This window comes from Capsicum annuum, unplaced genomic scaffold, assembly GCF_002878395.1.
Source record: "Capsicum annuum cultivar UCD-10X-F1 unplaced genomic scaffold, UCD10Xv1.1 ctg2352, whole genome shotgun sequence".
NCBI lineage: Eukaryota > Viridiplantae > Streptophyta > Magnoliopsida > Solanales > Solanaceae > Capsicum > Capsicum annuum.
Window position 1 is genome coordinate 11,102 of NW_025829669.1, and position 18,915 is coordinate 30,016.

At 36.2% G+C, this 18,915-nt stretch overlaps 1 protein-coding gene and 1 non-coding gene across 3 annotated transcripts; one reads left to right on the forward strand and one right to left on the reverse strand.

Annotated features, from left to right (window-relative positions):
• Positions 1–460: 460 nt before the first annotated feature.
• On the reverse strand, positions 461–17,616 carry LOC107849014 (protein KAKU4). Of its 2 annotated transcripts, XM_047402496.1 has the most exons (11): positions 17,216–17,616; positions 13,845–13,900; positions 10,377–10,453; positions 8,050–8,168; positions 7,838–7,953; positions 6,804–6,983; positions 2,613–2,865; positions 2,449–2,528; positions 2,232–2,310; positions 1,069–1,162; positions 461–992 (listed from the first exon to the last, which is right to left on the reverse strand). In XM_047402496.1, the coding sequence occupies exons 1-11, from the start codon at positions 17,466–17,468 to the stop codon at positions 674–676; spliced, it is 1,626 nt and encodes a 541-aa protein (XP_047258452.1). In that variant the 5' UTR covers positions 17,469–17,616; the 3' UTR covers positions 461–673. The 2 variants fall into 2 exon arrangements, with proteins under 2 accessions (XP_047258452.1, XP_047258453.1); XM_047402497.1 differs by lacking the exon at positions 6,804–6,983.
• Positions 11,372–11,474, forward strand: LOC124890734. The gene has a single exon (XR_007049295.1). It is a non-coding gene; the product is annotated as a U6 spliceosomal RNA (small nuclear RNA).
• Positions 17,617–18,915: the final 1,299 nt, after the last annotated feature.

Below are 18,915 nucleotides of genomic sequence, written 5' to 3' on the forward strand. Positions count from 1 at the left end.
TAATTTTTCTAAAAAAATCATCACTTTTAAATACTCAGTTATGAAAAAAAGAGGCTAACTACTTTAATATTTCAAACCGAAATAAAAATCCGAAATAACCGAACCGAATTTGTAAAAACCGAACCAAACCGAATTTATTTCGGTTTGGTTATGGATGTCATTTTTGTCAATCAAAAAACCGATAATCCGAACCAATATTAAACAATCAGACCGAACCGATCGAACGCCCACCCCTAGGAACAAGCCTTAATTTAGGTGTCTAAGTGAATTTTAACAAGAAGTTTGAGTGTCTATCGATGACTTTGCCCACAATGCACAACTCTATTTTTTTCTTTTGTGATGTCTTCCTTAGAGAAGATTTTATTTTGTGTGGGCGCATTTAGCAGACAATGATTTTGTTACAAGAAAACCTCAAGAACTTCATATTTTATGCGTAATCGACATAAATCATGAAGGAATGTTTGGTCTAAGAACATTCAAATTTATAATGACAGTGGTATCCTACACGAACGTACGAATAAATACTACACAACTTGGTCTTTGAAAAAAACAAAAAAAAAAAAGGAAAGATGAATCAAGGATCCTCCTACAATAGCTTCAATTTCTTCCTAAAGTTAAGCTAATATACAACAGCTTCAGGTCTCTAGACTGCCTGATCTACATATCTCATCACTTACCTTTTTGCTCTGGTCTTTCGGACATTTCTAACTGGTCTCTTTCCTTGTGGCTTCGCAGGAACTTTCCTGTCCTTTGCCAAGCCACATACCAAAACTGATTCCTCCTGCGATAAGTCTTCACTAGGAATGGAAATAGCGGGACTGTCTGTCATCTCATTCACGTCTGGTACGTCCACAGCAGTTTCACTTAGAAGCTCACACTTATCCTCCATTTGGTGATGTCCAGTCGACTTGTCCTGACTTGATGTTCCTGGTTTCGGCTTCTCACCACCAATGTGTGAGTCGTTTTGTCCTCTGGTTTGACCTGCAGACAAACTACCGAGGGGGGAACCAGCATTATTGGGATTCAAGCTCCAGAAAAATATAAGATATAGAACATTCATTCTTTTACCTAGCTTCTAATGACGCATAGCCATTAGAACTTTGTGCTAAATTTGGTCGAGTCACTTCCCGTGCTTCAGAGCCAGTAATATGAGGACCTGAACCTGTAAAAATGGTAAAATATAAGAGAAATTGAACATATTGGAGAAAACAAGATCAGCAGCTACCAACCCCGCAGAACATAAGGAAAAAAGAGAGAAAACTGCACATAACAAAAGCCACTTGCATATTTCAGGACATATAATTAAACAATTACAAACGCTGCCATAATCAGAAGAACGAGCAACAGAGGAACAAATGTGAGTGAGACTCATTACGTCATTACCACTCTTGCACATGCTACAGAAGCTATTTTAATAGTGAATGCACATGAATTGCAAGAGGATACTATTTTAAGTGCTAAACTTCTGTTGTCTCAACCTAGCTAAATTTCTTAAATAAGGTAATTTTTCTGGCAGCCTTAACCTCAATAAGGCATCCCCAAATTACCAAGTTAAAAATCTTCGCAGGTCCATCCTCTTTTGGTTATTACTTGTCAGGCCCTAGGGTTCAAAACTTGTTCTAAACTAAACCAGATATCAGAATCCATTACACCACGTTGGTCACAAGTCCAACCTTACCTGGTTTGCATCTAGCTCCTTTACACCCATATTACATAAGATATAGGTTCAATTCAAATTAGTATTCCTCCACGTGATATCCGGACCATTCATTACACCATTGCAGCATCATGGTTCTCTCTCACATATCCTCTTACTCCCTCAATCAACAGACTAATGTCACTACCATCGCTGTGATTGTGGTCCCCTGTAAAAACCCACCATTGGACTGACATGGAAACTGCTTAGAAAATAAGTAGCCAAGAAACCTTCCATCGCTGAATTCAATAGGGAAGCATCAAATGCCTCCCATCTTTGTTTACATCTCTATCAGACCATTTACAAAAATAAACCCACTTACCTGGTAAGCTAACTTTGAACACCTATCTAATTAGGAAATAGAAGGTGACAATTTTGACTTGTCCAGATGATCAAATATGAATTAGATGCCACTCACTAACTTCATATGTTGTGTACTGGTAAGTAGCAATAACTCGACTTTTGCACCCATTACTGCCAATTAGCTTCACAACATAAAACCAACAGAAAAATCATAAAGAATGGATTCAAGTACCATCATTGTGCTCGGAGGATAAAACTGGACCACTAGGCATGACAGATTCACGAGCAGCATGCTCACCAACCCGAATTGTCTGCACGTTTGAATGGTACAAGGACAAAAGTAAATAGGTAAACACAACATCCATATGAAATGCTATTATTTTTTAGTTCAAATGTGCTAAATGTAAAATGCTGAATAAAGTACTGAAATCCCTAAAACAAACGATTACCTGATCTTTCAGCTGAATAGAAGAGGAGGGATTCAAAGGCCCAGTCTCACTTTCTCCGCCATCTTGTGTTATTTCCACATCTGAAAGAGAAGAAATTAAATTCTACAGAAAACTAGCAACTTGCAGCAGAAGACAATTAAAACCAAGATTAGAGCACAACACACCTGACCACTTAATGGGTACATCTGACAGTTTAGCAAGTCTCAAAGAACTTGAGTTATCTATCTTCTCCACGGTACTGGTTCCTGTCAAATCACCAACTGCAGAATTTGGTTCTTCTTTGCGTTCTACCGAACGTAATTGGTAGTCAGTTTCCTTGGAAGGATGGGCACGTAATAGATCTTCAGTTGCATTTGACCTGACTTTTCGTATTTCCTCATGAATATTCCATGACCCAGATGCATAAGAATTCTTTTTCTGTGATCCAGTAGAAAAGCACATATCAGAAGACAGAAAATAACAGAAAATTGATGAAATTAAATGGATTTAGTACTACTTAGTAGCTTTTCATCATCTTTGACAACATATAGAGCTCCTTCAGATCACTAAAATAATGAAGTGTAGTCAAAGGCACAACTTGAAACATGACACAATATTTAATTCAGTATTCAGAGGAATTGCCGAGTGAAGGAGTAGACGAAAGTGTTTTGCCTATTTAGAAAATTAAAATAACATATATGCACCAAAAATGAAACTATTGATGCAACAACTAAACATGCAAATATAAGGACCAGTCACTTGGGAAACTGTTTGATATATCAAATCTCTGTTATGAAGTTGTACCAATCAAGTTGAGACTAATAAATTTCACAAACACCAACCAATTTATATAATTAGAATGATAGCATTTCAAGTTAATAATATAAGTTGCAATAAGTTAGGTCTTTAAGTCAAAGCATCAAACAGCTTGTTCCTTGTACAGTCCTAAGTTTATCAACCAGATGCGAGTTTATACTCAATAGATCCTATATTAATGTCCTTTAAACCACGTGCGCATATCATACATGGATAAACTCGCGCATGGCTTCTTTAGAATTGTTTTCATTTCTTTAGTTACAACATTTAGTGTGTAACCTTTGGCAATGCTCTTTAATATTTGATTGATAAAAACTCGGTCTGATGTAAACAACTTCTTATAAGTACATCCGAAGTCCAAAAGCGATTATTAATTACAGAAGTCCTATATTTATCAAACCATTGCAAGGCAATGAGATCCCTTCATAAATATCCGCCAACCCAATTGTACATATCAAATTCCAAAGATCAACTTGTGCATGGCTCCTTTACAATTTTCAGCATCTCATTAGATTGAAACTTCTGCAGTGTTAGTTCGTGTATAGAGAACTATAGTTAGTGCCCTACATTGGTAAATGTTTGTTATAAATTGAGTAGAGTATAGATTGAAAAAGGGCTTAGTGAAAGATAATAGTGATACCGCATCTCAATAATATTTTTCACATGCCCTTATTTGTCACATAATATAAGAGCATTGGTGAAAAATATCCATGGAAAGAAAACATATTCAGACAATCACCATGTTCCAATTTCTGGCGACTTTCTAGATTGTGTCATCTCCTCTTCCTGGAGTATTGTGTGAAACCAACACAATCACAAGGTCCCCACCCTATGGCGAGCGAACCCCAATCATTTCCCTTGAGGGTACATCTTACACGCGCCAGAAACTAGGGGTTCCGGTCATGTGTCAGCGCATGTGAGGTTTTCCAGATAGATACCGACAATCTTTGTTCTCTTGGGTGTGCTTTCCAGGTCACTCCAAGGCTCCATCTAACTATCTAAGTACCTACTCAATCCAACCATCAGAACACCACCTTCCAGTGACTAGCTTTAAGTTCAAGCCATATCTAGCTTTTCTGGCGACACCTCTGAATTTTTCTTGCACTTAGAGGATTCAATTAGAGTCTACAGTTTACCAGTTCACTTTCAGAATTTTCCAGCAACTTTGCAGCGACTTTCTGCCAACTGGCAGCTCTCTAACCATATTCAGTTTTGTTTTTAAATTAATTGTGCTATATTTTGTGATTATTTGATAATCTTTGATGAGAACTCTACAATCCAACCATGTCTTTCAGATTTGATGCTTTTACTTCCAAAATATGAGAGTTGGATATTCAAGTCTTATAGTTACTGCAGAACACTTAATTGGGAATTCGAACTATTTAGCTTGGCCTTCCAATTAAGTTGTGGTGCAAGGTCAAGAATTCAAGATCACGTAACCGAAAAGGTTAGTGATGAGATGAAAAGCCCCAAACAATTAAGATAGTTTTAAGCTCAATTTTTCAGCATGTAGTGGGAATCTATTGATTCGAAGTTGATGTTTCTGTTTCATTCACTCCAGACATGTTATTCAGTTTGCGAAAAAGGAACTTTATGCACTAATAACGTCTCATTTCTATGATACGATTTATCATATAACTTAAAGAAACACGAATTGGATATGACATCTCATTTGGGACAGGTCATAGAAAATTTTGAGAAGTTGATGCCAGTGCTAGTGTTATTCTTTCTGGACTACCAAGTGATCTTGATTCAGCATGTGACCAAATTATGGCTAGTCCTATTGTTCCTATACTGGATGACCTATTCTCTCAATCACTTCGCCTCTTTGTACCATCCAATCACACAATATTTTTCTCATCACCAATCATCTAATCACACAATAGTCTTCTCATCACCGATCATTGACTCCTCCATTCTCACATATCAGACAACTGAAAATCGAACATCACAGATAAAAGAGAACAAAATAGGCCATTTAGAAATTTTGATGGAAGTGTAGTTATCGTAACCAGATTGGACATATGCTTATTAGGATCTTTGGAGAAGGATCGACTCACAGGACGATGAACAGAAAAGTTTGACTCAATTGATGTCGACTTTCCCTTACTTTTGTTTGAATTCCTAGATCGACCTATTTTGTAGATAAATTCAGCTCGTTAACCCGGGGGGTGGGGTGGGGGGGGAGCTGAAATCTTAGAGTTCAATAGAAGAGAGAACTCCGACCTCTTCAGCTCGTTAAAGGAAGGCTGAAACTTTGAGTTCAATTGAAGAGAGAACTCCAACCTCTTGTTTCTGACTGAAACTATTCCTACGTATTATTCCCCACATCTCCCTTTAAATAGGAGCCATATTACATCAATAGAAAGCCTAATCCTTATGAAACTTGGAAACATAAAACGTTATTCCACAATAATAAATAAAGCTACTTAAATATAAATATATAATAAATAAAATTATTTAAAATACAAATAAATAATAACCATATTTCACGCATCCACAACACTAATCCCCTCACATTGAAAGAGCTTGTCCTCAAGCTCGAATTTCAAATGTAGTCATCTAGAACTTCTGGAATAGTGTCAACTGAATCATCCAATTTCAACCAGAAAAGTCATTTGCGTTGGTGAGCTGCTGAATATAGTTTGTCACATTTATAGCATAACCCCTTAGCTCTCTTGCCATTTCTGCACGAGTTAATCGATTGACAAAGGGGGTTTGATTGCTGGTTTGGGTATTAGCCAAGGTAAATGAGGCGACTAAACTAGTACCAGATTTTGTCGAGTTTGTTGTGTTGCCCAAACTTGTCCGAGACTGCTACCATGTCCTTTCGGCAAAATTACTTAACTTCTGCAGTTGGTGCTTTTGTTCTAAAGCCCTGGATACACTCATGGTCGTCGATAAGTCACGTGGTTTGAGCAACAGCACATCCAATCTAATTGAATCATCCAACCCCACCATAAATATAACCACGCGCAAGTGTTCCTTCAATATCATGCAAGTCAAACACACATCTCTACAGAGCCTTTGTTGCTCAGGCTGAAAATTCTGTTGCTTGTGTTTCACAATCTAATCTATTTGATCGTGGGTTCTGGACTCAGGTGCTTCTCATAAACTTTCTGATAATAAATCCCTTTTGTTTGCTCTTGTTTATTCATAGTTTCTTCCAACTTCCCTTTCTTACCAAAGGATTCCAAAAAAAAGCAAAAAGAGCTGCCAAGCTATTCCCCTCTATGTGTCTCAAGTTTTCTTTTAAATCTTATATATGTTGGTCGGATATTTCATCTCCTAAATTGCTCGATAACAGTGTTTAATAATTCTATTGTTATACAGGATCACGGTACAAGACAGACGATTGACACAGGGCGTTTACCTAATATCTCCTAATTCCTCCACAGCATGCCCATCATGCCCATCCTCCAGACTTAATTCACAGACTCATGGGACATTCGTGTTTAGAAATCTAAGGTTCAACCACCCTTCAATAAATGTGAGTGTACATCCTCCGAGGCTTGAAATGAAGGTGAAGGAATAAAAGCAAAATTGAAATCTTCAAATACCTTCAAGGAAGACAGAGAATCACCACTGACAGTATATGGTGTTTCTTCATCAAAGAGCTTTGACTTCATTTGTGAGGGGGTTCTAAGTCCACTATGATCAACAGTAGGAGACGCCCAGAGTGGACGAACCTTCATATATGACTTGGCCATTTCTACAGGTGAACTAAAAGAATCATCCACCTATATTTTCACAAGAAAGATATTGGAAACAGCATATCAATAAACATTCTTAGATAGCTATATTTTCGTATCACATAGCTGAAAGAAGTAAAATGCAAGCCCTTAGTGCAGGCAAACATTACATGAGAAACACTAGTTGCACCAATAAGCTCCTTAAAAAAAAAAAAGAACAATTATAAGTTCGAGGTATAATTAATATTACAGATAATAAAATACATATAAACTAGGCAATTAATTCAGATTAAGGGGAACAAACACTTAATCATTGTTCCAAGTTTCCAAAATCAAATTTGACTCAACATTAAAATGATCTTTTTAAGAAACAGCACGTCATAAATGAAAAAACTAACAAGGAAATTTATGTAATGCAGACAATAAGTACTCAACAAGTTCCCAAATTTGGCCCACAAATGAGATATAGTTAAATAAAAAGGAGAATCTTCTAAACTCAAGGAAATAATTTGGAGGCAAAATTCAAGAAGCAATCAGTTTAAGCAGGGTGACAATAATACAAAGTTTCTCCAGAAAATGGTGAATGTGCACAGAAAATATAATGACACAGCTCGCCTGGTTATTCATGATGGCACAGTCTCTGATGAGGGGTCATTAACAATGAGAACCTATCTTTAAAGCACGTGGAGAGTCAAGAAAAGATAAACTTAGCTAGGTGAGAGAGGAGACAAACCTGATCAAGAGACTAAAAGACGATATTCATGCCAACGAAGGGAAAAAAGAAAAAAGTAACAGGAAATAACTTCAAATTGATAAAACTGAGAGATCATAACGTTGTAAATTAACATAAACCATGTGGATAAATTAGAGAATTACAGAGATAGATAAAAAGAGTTACTTACACTTTTACCCACGGAGCTTAGACCTACGAAAGTATTATCTGAACGCAATCCATCTCTCTTTTCCTCTAACCATTTCCTCGCTTCTATAATTGCTTGATTGCTGTGGGCCAACGAATCTAAATGAAACAGAGAAGACTATTCAGCTTTGTGCAAACAATTTGCAGGAAGAAAACCCCAGCTATAATCACATGATAGATTCATTAAATCATTACCATCTGCAATTGTTTTATATGGTATTGTCGAGTGCAAACCCAAACTGCCTTCCCCTTCTAGTGATGAAGAATCCACAACCCTTGAATTGATGATCATTACTAACTGATCACGCTCCTTCCTGAAAAGTTAATAGTATAACTAGGTTCAGAATGAAAGTTATAAAAAAAAAAAAGAAACATCATATTTCTTTGTCCTTTTCTAAATTTATTTCCAGACAAACATCATATTTTCTTCTTTCGACACGCATACATGTCATGGCTGTTTAAGAGTCAAAGACCTACATAATTTTTATTCCACATTCATCAATTCATAGCAGCATTCAAGGACAACTTTAAAGCAAACTACAACATTGAATACAAGCATAAAAAGTGGGAATTGTCGGTCTGTATATGAAGAAGATAGGCATGCATACATAAAAGACAAGCAAAAGACAGCCAACTGCACCACTTCACAATTGTAAATGCAAAGGGAAATATTTTTCCAGTGAAAGTGTTCCTTAGCTTGAAATACACTGTGCACATAGCTTCCCATGGTATCAAGGTCAAAGTTATCCCAAATTAGTAATTTACCCGATGATGGAACCCCATATTATTGTCCACGCTTTAAATGTCAAGGCTGGGGGTATTAAAGTCTCACACCAATTTGGTCTTGGGCAATCTTCATCTTGTGAGCTAGCTTTTGGGGTCGAGTTACGCCAAATGTCAATTTCTTCTTATACTGAAATGTGTGACTATCTCATCTAAAAGCTTAAGTTGTCATAGAAAGAGCATTTTATGTAATTATCCCTTCAACACGTCCTCTCACGTGGGGGCCTAATTCATTTTTCATGGAGCAAGCACATGAATATTCTTTTTAATAACAGGTGGTGGTGAGACTCGAATCCAGGAACAGGCAAAGGCCCTGAATTCTTCATCAAGTTATTAAAAATATTTCTTAATTTTGAGATTAGCAGTACATGATAATGTCAACATTCAACATCCAACCATCCATTCAATTTGAAAGACTATTCCTTATCTTTTAGATGGTAGGTTGTAACCTAAGTTACTCGAACTCTTCACTTTTGGTGCCGCACCAGTGTCGACACGACATGGTGTGGGTGTGGGATCCATACCCAATTTGGTCAACCGATTTTGGATACTTTGACCAAAATCGACTGGGAAAGTCCGGACAGATTTAATAAATGTTGTTATGAAAACTAAAGCTAAGGTGAAATTGAAGAAAATGGAATACCTTGTATATAGAAATTTCTATGTTATTGTTTTTCTTTTTATCTCTTAAACAATATTTTCTCCTCAAGTTTTCCACATAATATCTCATAGCTTATGTTTTATAACTTTATTTTTAGATATTTAAATTATTTTTCGCCGAATCCCCGCACCCGTATCCATCCCTAGATCCATATCCCCGAATCTTTAAGTTGAGACCGTGAAGGATCCGACCTCTAGATCCGTACCTGTATCGGTACCCGCACCCGAGTCCAAGCAACTTAGGTTGTAACTGAGTGTGCAAACGTGTGCATGCAAGTGTATGTGTGAATGTGTATTTTTCAATCACTGCTGGATCCCTTGAAAGTCATGTGCAAGAGTTATTGCATAAGACAATTAAATATACATATACTCATCTTTAAACATTCTGTATGTCATATTTCTATGAATTTGAGGCATTGCAAACCATTTGTATATTAAAGCATATACTTAATGAAGCATATACTTAATGGCTAATCAATAAACATATTATGTTATTCCTCAACCCCAAAAAGAGAGAAACGACTCCCAGCATTTTCATCAAATTTCATGAATTAAAAAACTAAAAAATAAGCCTAAAGACGAAAACTCAGAAAAAGTTACTAGCTCCCTCCGATAAAATCACTAAAGAGAACTCTTAAAGACACAAACAAGAAAAATTAATTCACGAGTATAAATCATGGAAACAGTGCAAATCTGAGCTTTATATTATCCTTTTCCTGGAGAACTATACAAACTACATCAGCATGAAGAGTTTCAAATGTTAGCAAAACTTAGCAAGGGCTAAAGACGCAAAAAAAGGAGCAGACAATCACGATGAATTGATAAAATGCAAGCAAAATCAAGACAGATATCACACTAGCAAGCAAATTCTAAAAATATAGCTTTTTAAGAAAATATCTATATATAGTTAATATTTAAGAATAAATCTAGTTGAATTTCCACAAAGGAGATCTGGAAAAGACAGAAACAATCACAGAATAGATAAGACACAAGTCTCCTCTCACATACAAGAAATAAGACTATAACACTATGAAAATAGAAATTTCAGCATATTAATAGACGGAAGTTTTGCAACTAACCTTGAAAACGTCTCCTGCATAAGTAGCTGCTCAATTAGGTGCTTGGTTTGACTTCTCTCTCCACGTAATTGAGGATGCTAAACACAAAAGGAAGTTCAATAGATTACAGAACTTACTTTTTTTGATAATTCAAGAGTAATCTATTCATATTATACACCAAGTTGGAGCTGAAAAGTTTAAATCTTTTCGTTTTGAGCTCCAAAGTATCTATCCTAACTTCACAAAGTGGTATATCCCTTTTCCACAACAATGCCCCGATGACAAAGGGACCTTTCAGTGTTCTAGACTCCTTCAAAACCCCGTTCTTTTCTCTCTTTCCAAATTCACCAAATAGGACATGTTGCAACTGGATCCACACTTCCTTCCTTGTTCATCCTCTTCAATTTGGGGTGTTGGTTTGTGTGTGTGTGGTGGAGTGGGGATTGGGGGGGGGGCAGGCAGGCATAGATTAAGAGTTCATAACATTAGCATACATAATGGAAGGTGTTGGGACAAGGTAGACCTAAAATCATAAGGAGCAAAATTACCGTAAAAGACATACGATTTCTTAAAATCACCATGAACTTGGCTAAGAATAGAACATAGCGGAGATTGGAGGAAAAGGATTCATTTAGACAATACCAATTAGTTGCAGTTAAGGTTAACTTGTTCTGGTTACACTTGCAAAAGGTCTAGTATTTACTGAGAATTCATTTTTGTTCCGGTTAAAGACTACTAAGCCCATATTAGGATAAGTCAAGGACTAGAGAACCTCTAACTTCCCTAAAGAGACAAATTATTCAGTAAATAAAACTGACCCGAGAGCAATGCATACAAAGTATTCATACATCAGAGTTGATTGATTGATCGTTAGGATGGCTTTCCATTTTGAGTACCATGCAATAGGAACTTTATCAATGGATAAGTTCTCCTTAACAATTTCCACACGGGTACGCTATATCCTTCCATTTGTAACCACAAATGAAAAGATTTTACCATGAAAAAATTATTTTTAGGTCTTTTTAGGGACATCCAACAAAATTGAAACAATACAAAGAAGGTCAGCATGGCCCCTGCGTAAGGATGACACGTACAGATTGAGAAATGGTCCAATTTTCGCCGTTAAACTTAAAATAAATTTATGAATGATCACAAATCTTTATGGAGAAGTCCTTCAACTGTCTAGCTCCCAAGCTTGGAAATTCTCCTTAATTCTAGGTTCACAGGGTGTTACGTTTATTCCTACTGAGGAAACTCGTTACCACAATTATCCTGTTTTCCTGATGCCATTTATATGTGGATATGCTTCATTGAGGCCAACTCTCAACACGACATATCTTACAAGAACCTAATTTACTTCCCATTTCCTACTTCGAAATCAATGAATCTTGAGAAACCTCCTCTCACAATCTTTCTTTTTCAACATACTTTCCCTAAATGAGTATGTCATCGCTGCTGAGAACCATTCCCTCATCGCAATCAAAATATCCATTTGCCACTTTCTTACCTATGATTTGCTGGAGTAGCTTTTTACGAATACCTAGGCTTCCTTTGAACAAAGAGTTAAGCCACATAGTTCCTTACGAAAAATATAAAGAAAAGGTGTGGGATAGGGGAATTGTCACCTAATTCCACTTCACTAGGGGATACTACTTTTCTCCACCAAGACCTTACATACACAAAATTCATGACTAGTTTTTCATACTCATTGACTACAACGACAAACCCAGTGTATTCCCACACAGTGGGGTCTGGGAAGGGTAAAATGTACGCAGTCCATACCACTACCTCCGGAGAGATAGCAAGGTTGTTTCCGATAGACTCCCGGCTCAGGACAAAGAATAATAAGTAAATTCATAATAAAGCATGAAACACGTTGGAACAATAAAAATAAGGCACCCACACAGTAGAACCCTATACTAACAAACCAAAGGCACTCTCACCCACAATACCCCCACCCCAAAGCTCTCCTAGCTTCCGACTACGGCCCACCCGCAGGCACTAACCTTCTACTCTTATCCACGTCCTCCGCACCTTCCTATCTAGGGTCATGTCCTCCGTAAGCTTTAACTGCTCCATGTCCCATCTAATCACTTCCCTCCAATATTTCTTCGGCCTACCCCTACCCCGCCTGAAACCATCCAAAGTCAGTCTCTCACACCTACGAACTGGGGCATCCGCGCCCCTCCAACTCACATGCCCGAACCATCTCATCCGAACTTCCCGCATCTAGTCCTCCACCGAAGCCACTCCAACCTTCTCCCGAATAATCTCATTCCTAACCCTATCACTCCTAGTAAGCCCACACATCCAACGCAACATCCACATTTCCGCCCCCTTCAATTTTTGGATATGGGCGTTCATATTCATTGACTAATGACAGAATATAAATAAATAAAGGTAGTATGTCGGAATATTTGATTATGACAATGATCTTTTCCTTCTTCCAGAATCTCCTTAAAACCACAGCTCAAAACTGAAGAAGTGGAAAAGTACTTCTATCTCTCTGGTTTGGACATAGGGCAGATGACAGGGTCAACCATTAACAACTTTATTTAGCGATCTTATTGACATTCTATTAGGACCTTCATGTGGAACTATTGTTGCTTTACATTTCCCTCGCACCTTAGCCACCTCTGGTTGCATCCAAATTGTTGAATTGTGTGGCGGATCCATCTAAAAACTTAAGTTGTTAGAGACAACACATTACACAATTGTATTTACTTACTTATATCTTCAACACGCCCTTCAGTACATGCTTGGGTTTTTCTATGGCAAGGCACATGAATTTCTTTAAAATAATAGATGGCAATGAGACTTGAACCCATGACCTCTGTCTACTTTGATTAACATGGTGATGTTTGTGACCATCTCATCTAAAAACTTAAGTTGCTAAGGAGATCACACTTTAATTCTATGTTGCTAGAACTCGGGTGTGGATCTAGAGTTTGAACTCTTCATAAAATAACTTCTAGGATTTGTAGGTATGGATATGAGTGCTTGGCTAAAGGCAATAAATGTATATTGTGAGTTGTGACATATATAGAGAGTATATTTTGATTAATTAAAGCTATTGAACTAAAGCTAATGAAATTTAATTCTTTATAAACACCAAATACTTTATTAATAAGACATCTCCTGTAACTATATTATAAAAATAGCATAAAAATAAACCTAAAAAGTCCAATCAATTACCCAATCAATGTATACTTGTCAGTCATAGATTTAGTCAAAGCAACCAGGATGTGTGGACCAAATCTGGTGTGGTTCCCAGATCCACACTCATGTCGAGTTGACACGGGTGCGGCAAGGATTTTCAAGAGTACATATAACATAGTTTTATTCACTTAATTGTATATTTAACACAGATCAAATCAACTATATCCAGATGAACAAACCGGTATCACTGGGAGAACCATGGTACTAAATCACAATCACTTGATTCTCAATGCTTAAAAATTAATAACATATTCAGATGAGATATATTACCTTGTTTAACTCATCCACTTCAGAGCAAATATCATTCTCCTCCCTAGCATCATCCTCTACAATAAAAGCCAGACGCAAGCTATTAGAAGTACAACGAAAAAAATGAGAGCATGCCATGACAAGATAGGTTCATTAGCCACCATATCATTTGAGTTCATACCTAAATGAAATTGATATTAAAATGTCAAAGAGATGGCTAATAGTATCGCGGTACAAGACAGCTTTATTTATTTAAAGCTTGAACGAGGTATTCTTGCTACACCTGTCAAGACTACATAACAAATCCAAGGGAGTTTCCAAGTTCCAAGTGTTGGAACCTGCAAAGAAGAGCAATTCAACTAGACAAGCACTGGATATTGTATAAGCCTACATAGCAATTCCAATGCTACACCTTACTTTCACCTTTCACTCGTGCCGTTGAACTGACTAGTGACTTTGAATTAATTACCACTAACACAAAGGGCTGCACCACGTATGATAGGAGAGATTTGCCTACAACTTTTTTCTATTTGTGTGAGCATGGAGAGAGACGAGGGCATAACAAATCTCAACGCGTTTTTTTAAGACTGCACGCTCTGTTCGAGTACACAATACAATTTTAATATTTTATGCAAGTGTTAAGAAATGAAGGTAAGGCTGCATACAATAGATCCTTATGGTTGGCCCTTCCCCGGTCCCCGTGCACAACGGGAGCTTTAGTGCACCGGGCTGCCCCTTTGTTTTTTGTGATAACTGTGGTGTCCGGGCCAACTTGCGCACACCTCGACTAATTCCATGGGATACCTGTCACCTCCCATAGCAGGCTGCCCTTTTTTATGCAAATGTTTAGAGAGACATCAATTACAAGATTACAACCTTTACTACATATAATGCAACATTATATTTTTTAACAACATAATGAAACTTTATTTTTAATACAATCCACATATGCAGCTTGTAATTTACCAAGCAAAGCCAATTCAGTTGAACCAGCTTCAGTGAACATGCATCAGCCAAAACTCAAATGAATCGCAATATTTTTTTTTTGGTTATATTAATTTTAATTATATTTTAGATGCATCTCGCCCCTACTATTAGAGCATGTTCTGAATTGCAATATGTTAATACCACTAAAATGATATTTAGAAATCATTACCAACCCACCCACCCCCACCCCTCACCCCCACATTGCAATATGTTTTTACTTATCTTTACCTGATTCAGTTACCACCGGATTTCCTTCTGGAAAATAAAATAAACTAAAATCAAAGGCTGGAAGGCAAAGGCGCAATTTTTTAAACAAGCAACCTCATTCGTGTGATATAAGCACTACACCAAGAGACATCAAATATCAAGTGGATATAACCTTTACTACACGTACTATATCTATATTTTTCATAAACAAAATACATACATAGATGCTCCCTTAGTTTCAAATTGTTTATCTTACTTTCCCTTTTAGTCCATTTAAAAAAGGATGTCTTTTTCCTTTCATGATAACCCTTTTTTTATAACTGTGGTGTCCGGGCCAGCTTCCGCGCACCTCGACTAATTTCACGAGATAACTGCCACCTCCCACCAGGAACTGTTACCGGGTAACTCTTTATCCACCAAGGCTAAAATAAATGGGAAGAAATCACCTAATATTTGTCTCGGTTGGGAATTGAACCTGAGACCTCATGGTGCTCAACCCAACTTCATTGAATCACTAGGTCACTCCCTTAAGTGCCTTTCATGGTAACCTTTAATTCTAACTTTCCGCATGACATATTTCAGAACACACCGAGTAAAGGATATTTAGTACATTCGACATAGTTTTAGTACAAGACCACGAGATTTAAAAGCCTTCTTTACTTTCTTAAACTCTGTTGTCAAGTCAGAGTCATAACCAGACAAACAAATTGAAGCAAAAAACTATTTTTTTCTGCAAAAAAACAGGTTCAGCTGGCTTCCCCGCTTCATCTCAAGGTTTACAGGATCTCATAAAAATTCTCAAGACGTTATGTTAGGTTCGGATCATTCAAATTCATATCAGAACCAAATACACAATAACAGGCTCAACAAATCTTCATCATAAATAGTCAGACTCCTAACTGTATGTGAGGAGTGTGGTATTTATACTTCAATGATGTACTTGCATTAAATCCAAGAATAATTATCCATTAAATAGTCCAAAACATTAATTATCAATTTAATACTCCCTCCATTTTAAAATAGTTGGCCCGACTTGATACTCCCCATCAGAAAATACTTCCTCCATTCCTTTTTATTTGCTCTATGAGTAGGGTACATCCTTTAACAAATTTCTTACTCTTAAATTAAAAATAATTTTACCAATATGCCCTTATTAAATTTTATAGGAGTACCTTTTTCCAAATCAATAATGATTATATTTATTGAATAAGGGTATAATAGGAAGATTTTAATCCAATTGTTCTTAAAAGATGAAAGGAGCAATTAAAAGGGAATATAAAAACAACTCAAATTAAAAGGGAATACAAAAACAACTCAAATGGAGCAAATAAAAAGGAATTGAGGGAGTTTTATTAGGGGTTTATTTTTACCAAAATAATCTTATTAATTATTCTTTAAAAATATAAATTTGAGTATATACATTTTATTTAGTCATTTAATGATAAGAGTAATATCGGAAAAACATAATAATATTGTCTTGATTCCATAAAAGGAACAATTAAATTGAATCAAATATTTTTAAAAAGAGGCCAACTATTTTGAAAATAATTTTTAGTACTTACCAAAAATAATTATCAATTAAATATTCCCAGAGACTACCTCCATAAAAACAACTTCAATAAGCCCAAGCTCTCTCTTCCTCTAGAATTTCAAAAAAAAAAAAAATGCCTTGCTGAATTAAACTCTCCTAATCTTCCACGCCCCACACAAAAAAAAAAAAAAAATTGAAATCATCAAGTGCATACTAGAAAATTTCCAATGAAGTTAATATTTTTTAAACAAAAATCACAAAAATCAAAGCCAAGCCGATATACAAGCTATAATTTACACTGCAAAAAGAGAAACAGAAACTTTTTTATACGTAATAATGAGTGACAATTTCGTAATTTACCACTTCTACATCAAACACAAAAAACAAAACAAAAAAAATAAGATTTGAAAAAGAGTAACCAATGGCACCAAAATTCCAAAAATAAATAAATTCCAAAAAAAAAACTACTACTTTAAGATGAACAAATAAGTGGCAATTTCATAATTTCTCACTTTCTACATCTCACACGCAGAAACAAAAAATAAATGAGATTTGAAAAAAGTAACAAATGGCACGAAAATTCCAAAAATAAATAAATAAATAATCTACTACTACTTTAAGATGAACAAATAAGTGGCAATTTCGTAATTAACGAGAATTTTCGTACCAAAAATGGAATCGTTATCCTCAGACTCGGAAGAAGAAGAAGTTTCTGAATTGAACACAGAGGTTATAATCTTTGCAGCACCGGATATAATCGTGCGCGTCGCCGGAAATACATGTCCGGTGAACCAATTAGGGCTTTTTTGAACCGCTTCTTCCGCCGCCGCCGGCGAAGGTAGAGGACGGTCGTAGGGACCAACGGCATAGCGCTTTCGCCTGTTTGTGACGATTTTACCCCCAGCAGAACGAGAATCCATGAAGGTATTTTTCAAACAGTGAGCGTTTATGTGCGTGAGAAAAGAGAGAAAAAGAAGAGAGAGAAGTTAGAGGGATTCAAAAAGAAGTTGCATTTTCAGGTTTTTGTGTTTTATGTTAGCTTATCTGTTTCTAGTATTTATTCTTTTTTATCATTTTCCTTTTTTGGGTTTGGTTTATTTAATTATGAAGCAGTTAAACAGTGAACATTAGATTTGAAATCCAAGACAATCAGTTACACATTAAGGGCTCATTTATTTGCAATTAATGAATGTCTAATCTGAATGGTTTAAACTTCAGATCATTAAGTGCATTTATTTCTTATTAAGGTTTTAAGTCTCAATACGTATGAATAGGTCTTAATCAAACCAAGTCTTAATAGGACTGAAGTAATATTCTGATATTGGATAATATTCACCACTCTATTCATAATCAACAGTCACCACCACTAACTGCCTCTGTCATCGTCACCATTATCAACCACCATCCACCACCACTAACCACCTCCACTATCACAACCGTCATCGACAACAAATACCGCTATCAATCACAATTATCAACCGCTACCACACCTACTACCCTTTTATTCTAATTATATTCACCGCCACCACTGCCGTCAACAGCACTGCAATCAGCGACCATTACCAGTCAATCCCTGCTACCAACCAACTCATCTATCACAACTAGCACCACCGCTAACTATCAATAATACATCACAACCTCTACACATTCTTTGGCCGCCACCACCATTGTCACTAGTAACGCCACCTCTACCACCACTTCAACCAGTACCATCGCTACAATTTATCTCTACTAACAACCATCTCCACCATCATAACAAATAACATCTCCAACTAGCACCAACACATCGTCAATCATCATGCATTCATGTTTCAGCCAACACAATCAATACCTTAAACTACTAACATCAAGCAACATCACATCCCAACAACCACCACCACCATCAATCGTCACCATCATAACAGTCATTACAATATCAACTATCACAATTATCACCACCAACATTATTAATCACTAACATCAACCATTATCACTTCAACCACCATTATAAATCATCTCCACTATTACTAACAGACATAAATGTTTTTTCTCAATCAAATACTAATAATTTTGTTGTATTAAATTACATACTTTTTTAATATATAATTAATTTTTTATTTTATTATGTATACAAATAAATTTTTTTCCACATTCATATATTGAAAAACAAACAATCTTAATCATTCAGTTTTCAGATCTAGAGACAATATCTTAATCATTCAGATGTGCATTCAGATTCAGACGTCTGAATCATAAAAAAAAACAAATGGAGCCTAAATCTAGGAAAAATAAAGTACAAATACACCTTAACTTAATATTTTCATAAATTTTCATCCTTACAAACTAATTACAAAAATTTCAAGTAATTATGTATCTTCATTAATGTAT

Excerpts from the sequence above, each read along its gene's own strand:
- LOC107849014 (XM_047402496.1), bottom strand. The coding sequence starts at position 17,468 with ATGGATTCTCGTTCTGCTGGGGGTAAAATCGTCACAAACAGGCGAAAG. Across the intron at positions 7,954-8,049 it reads ATATAAAACAATTGCAGATG|ATTCGTTGGCCCACAGCAAT; the intron begins GTAATGATTTAA and ends TGTTTCATTTAG. Across the intron at positions 2,866-6,803 it reads ATTCTCTGTCTTCCTTGAAG|AAAAAGAATTCTTATGCATC; the intron begins GTATTTGAAGAT and ends ACTGGATCACAG.